Below are 4,914 nucleotides of genomic sequence, written 5' to 3'. Positions count from 1 at the left end.
GTGTGTGTGTGTGTGTGTGTGTGTGTGTGTGTGTGTGTGTGTGAATTGTTACAGGACTTCAAACAGGATGGGGGTCTGTGTAACATTCAGCTTCAGAAGTTCTGAAATAAGGTTCAGTTGAAAGGTTATGAACAGTTAATATCTGACCTGTTGTYGATAGAGATTTGAATGACCTCCGTTTAGAAAAAATAAATGTTTAGTTCTGACCAAACTGACAGGTTAATGATTTTATTTTAATTTTTTATGAACCCTTACATCCCTGTAGGGCTGAAACAATTCCTTGAATAAATCAATTTGATTACTAAAAATCCGCCTCAAAGTGTCAGTAAAATTAGAAACTGTTAAACCATTCAGTGCATTTTTGTCCAGCTGGAATGTTATTTGTGTTACATTATGTGGTTATTTATTTAGAATTCTCTGGGTGTTTGCAAACATACAGCAGCAGCAGCTAGCTGTTGTCTCCAGCAAAGCCTGGAGGCATCTTTGGCAAGAAAATTATAACATTCCTGCTGAAGGATGCAAATAAACACAAACAAATGCAAAACCGAAGGTGATATAAATGTTTTAAAAAAACATTAAATGGTAGAATCTCACTGGGTTGGGACTGAGACAAGTCAAACATAAACATGTTCAAAAGTCTGAGCCCAATTTTGTTCTCCTGAAACAGTAGCTGAAGCTGTCTCAGACCTTTATTAACATTGTTGAGGTGACTTAAACCCGTCCCCGGAGAACAAGAGCTTTATTTTGACGCCTGCAAAAACATTTCACTCAGACAGAACGCATCACAAGATAATGATCAGGTCTTAAAAAATGAAATGCTTCACTGCTAACAAACAATTATCAAAAAATAGGTTCAAATCCCTCTGTCTTCCTTTCAAAAGTGTTCACCAGACTGAATCACAAATGTGGAAATGGCTGCTAAGGTGGGAAGAATGTGGAAGGAGGTGAGTTCAGCTTCGCAGGCCATGCAAGCAACAACATGGCGTTATTTTTTCAAAAGGTGCCTGCTCAAAACACAGCTTCATAACTAGCTGATTGCAAACACTTAAAACTCAGTGACACGACAGCAAAAACTGTTCCTGTTTTCTCACAATCATGAGTCCACAGTTAGTTTCCAACAGTTGTGAGACACAAACTACAGCATAAATGGCGGACTTTTTTTTATTTATTTGAGAGTGTTTCTGTAAAAGCACGTAATGGCTTCTCTCAAACTGGCCTTTCTTTGTCAATCCAGTCAGGTCAAAGAGCCATCCACAAGATATTGCTTATTCACTTTTCCATATAACTTCACTGTAAATGATTTTTTTTTATTTATTTTTTTTGGCTTGGCGTCGTTTTATCATTTAGGCTAAAACACATAAAGGATGGGTGACACCTTGTTTGGGGGTCTCCAGACTCACCTTCATGACTGTGTTGTAAGCTGAAATGTAGACAGTGAACAGGTCAAGATACCTGGTGGTGAAGACAAGTGCAAACAGCACCTGAGACTTCCCAGAGATGCCTGCGAATGACACAAAAACGTTCATTTTTAACAACCAGAAAAATACAAACAGCTGTTACCTATAGTAATAATAAAGCATTATTTGTCAGTGTATAAATAATGAAACAAAGCTCCTTGCAGGAAAGGATAAAGCACATATGGCTGAATTAAGGTTAGTTAATTCAATAGAAAATGTTTCTTCCAGTTTGATGCCATAAGGTGGAGTACACAGCACTTATGTTGACTCTGCCACGTAGCTGCCAGTCATCACAAAACACACATATCTACAGTTTTACTACAGAAATAATTTCCTGTGACTTTTTAAAAGAGTCCCAACTAAACTGCATAAATTGTGCAACCTTTTTGTCCAGCCACACAGCAGTCAGGACACAAGTTAAAGTCCACTCAAACAGGATCTTACCAGCGCAGGATTTGGACCTCCATATCTTCAGTAGCAAAATGATAATAGCCACCAAATGGGACACGTCGCCCGCCAGACGAAAGACATTCATGTTGTTAAAGTTCAGCTTCAACAACTTGATAAAAACTCCTCAAGGCTAATCACACTCAGAAAAAAAAAAAAAAAAACAGCGTTTGTTGTTTTTCCGCCCACAAAACGCAAACATAAGCTACCTACAGCAAGGCTTTAGTGATGCAAAAGCTTCGCAGCTGCCGCCAAACAGGTCGCTGGGATTTTTATTTTTTATAAAAACGTGCGTATATAAACAAGTGAAATGTCTGCAAATATCGCTGACAGCCTAGCTGTGAGAGTCCGAGTTGATAGTTGCCTTTCTGGAAGAGGAGGTGACGTGGCTACCAAGCTAGCATAGGTTAAATAAAACCATTTCCGGTTTGATTTTTCAAAGTAAACCGTGTTTACGTACACGCGCGCCGTGAAGGTTGATTGTTTCCGGTTTAATTGTCAAAGTAAAAATCTTACACGATTTGTTCGCGTTTATTGTGGGGTGTGTAATTAAATAAAAGTTGTTGGAATGGGTGATTTTTTTTTAGGTGTTGGGTGTGGTGGTGGTGGTGCTCTTTTCCAGCCACATAGTTCAATTCTATACCACAATAAGCAACTAAACTTTAAGTATAAATCAAGTAACTTTAATAATTTGCTGTTATAGTGAAAAAACAGCCATTATGTTTAAAGCCAAAAAAAAAAAATTCTTACTGGGAAACATTCAAAAGATTTTCTTTAAAAAGGAAGGACTTTATAATTTAAGAGAAAAATGTGAATTTAAAATTTTTTTTAAATGCAGAACCACAAGAAAAAGCTTTTGTATATCAGTATGTGGGGGTGAAGCTGTGGAACGGTTTAAGTATGGAAATCAAGCAATATTCAAACATAAAACAGTTTAAAAGGTCATTTAAGAAAATGGTCATCACTGCATTTCAATATGAGAAATAATTACGGTCATTGCTGCTATCATCAACGTCATTGTTTTTGTTTAATGAAGTTGTCAGTCATTACTGGTTTTGTTTAGAAAAAATTTACATGTTAAAAATTATGGATGCTTGCTTTTAATGGCATGCAAGTATGAATGTTTTGCATATGTTTTGGATATAAAACCTACTAAATAAGAAATAATGTTATAACCAAGTTATTATGAATTGTAACTATTGGATGATTCTATAGATGTAAGAGGGGTGGGTAAGTTAGTTCTGCCCACTCCCTTGAACATGCAAATATAATTCACTATTGCTCTTCTTTTGCTTGCTTTTTGTTCTAAATTTATTTTCCTTTTTACTTAACTTTGTTAAATATTTTTATTACATCATGTTCAATAAAGTCAAAGTCAAACTGTTATTCAATTGTGATGAAAATGTTGTAAATGTCATAAAATAAATTTGAAGGGTGCTCTGTGGGGGTGTGAGCTCGGCTGCAGCCTGAGCTCCAGGGAGGAGCTATGTACAAATAGGCGGTGCTTTGTACCAGCAAGTGTTTATGGTCTGAATGACTCCCACAGGAGATTCAAGGATTTCTCAAAGTTCCAGGAATGAATCAAAGCACCCTCTTCGAATAACGTCCACTTAATGGACTGACAACATTCAAAGAGGGTGAATCAAAGCAACATTCTGGGTATGTGATGATTGAATGGCATTATAATATTACATTAAGCTAAAAAAAATTCGATTTTGCATAGTATGCCCCCTAACATATTGACTTGACGTACTGTGGCAAACTTGACAGAAAGAGGCCCTTTCAAAAATAGAGACAATGCCCTAATAAAACAGCAGGTGGCAATATACTACAAGTAATGATGAAGCTTTATTTATCCRTCAGGCCTACAGCTCTCAGCTCTGGTTGTCTTTTGTCTGAATCACATTTTTTTCAATCATTCTATTGTCTTTCATATAACATTTGTGCTCTTTTTACTTGTTTAGCAGCTCAGTTGCTTGCTTTACGTTGGTTACACAACACATTGCCAAAGATTCAACCTGTTTTCACCAGTTTTCTGATGTCTACCCAAATGCAATTTGTAATCATGCTGCTACCAGTTCTTTTAAATTTGAATTGTGTTACAGCAAGTACACAAATTACACTGCCAAAATTGTCCATCAAACCAAGTCTTATAATCTTATATTCATCCAAAACATATTTTTTGATATTGTCTTTAGACTGATATGCTGAGCAAGAGAAGAATGTACTAGATTATTTATCTTGTTAGTCAGAAAACATTTCCTTATTTCAAGAAGTCTTACCAAGTGCCCTTGTCTTACTCAGTAACAGATTTTTTTACTTCATTTGACAAGCTTCAGACTAAACTCTAGTATTTTTAACTTATCTTTTAGATGGATAGTTTTTGCAGTGTACTCAGCATCTCATCATTCATAAATGAGAAAAATAAACACCTGCCCTCCCGCTCACTTTAACCTGCAGCCTGAGTTTTGGCAGCACATACTCTGCTCCTCTGCGCCCTAGTTTTGATGTCAAATCAGCTAAGTGTGCCTGAGATTGTCCAGAAATTACTTTGAGACAACTTTTTGACTCATAGTAACAAACGAGGACCATAAACCAACAAACAAGTGCTTCTCCTTCAGCACAGAGCCTTATTAATGCAGAGTCTGTCTTGAGGAGATATTTACTCAGTTTCACAACTCTCCAATTACAAACCTGATGYGTTTTTATAGCATGTGTGGGGAAAAAAAGTTGCATTCAGATAGACCTTGTTATTTTTAACATTCCAGAAGAACAAGGAAYCAAAGGATTCTCTCAGCATGTTTTTTGTTGTTATCCTGACTTGTAAGTAGGGTTTTTGGTTCCTAAAGCTGCAGCCCAATATGTGATCATAATGTTATGGCTGATCAATGTTGCAAACTATTCTCCAGTTTAAAGATAGCCTTATCTGAACTTCAGAAAAAGTTCATAAGTGACAAATTTGGAGAGTTGGAAAACAGGACACGATAATAATAATAATAATAATAATAAT

The 4,914-nt window shown here is 36.3% G+C and overlaps 1 protein-coding gene across 1 annotated transcript in view; it reads right to left on the bottom strand.

The window, feature by feature from the left end:
* Positions 1-2,284, bottom strand: part of kdelr3 (KDEL endoplasmic reticulum protein retention receptor 3) — a 4,620-nt gene extending 2,336 nt beyond the window's left edge. The window contains exons 1-2 of the mRNA XM_014012919.1: positions 1,902-2,284; positions 1,401-1,501 (exon numbers count right to left, since the gene is read on the bottom strand). Coding sequence (XP_013868373.1) covers positions 1,401-1,501; positions 1,902-1,992 — 192 coding nt within the window. The 5' untranslated portion in view covers positions 1,993-2,284. The remainder of the gene's footprint in view (positions 1-1,400; positions 1,502-1,901) is intronic.
* Between the last annotated feature and the right edge of the window lie 2,630 nt (positions 2,285-4,914).

The sequence above is a fragment of the Austrofundulus limnaeus genome, unplaced genomic scaffold (genome assembly GCF_001266775.1).
Source record: "Austrofundulus limnaeus strain Quisiro unplaced genomic scaffold, Austrofundulus_limnaeus-1.0 Scaffold96, whole genome shotgun sequence".
NCBI lineage: Eukaryota > Metazoa > Chordata > Actinopteri > Cyprinodontiformes > Rivulidae > Austrofundulus > Austrofundulus limnaeus.
Note: the sequence above shows the minus strand (reverse complement) of the source record. Positions and strands in the feature narration are given on the sequence as shown.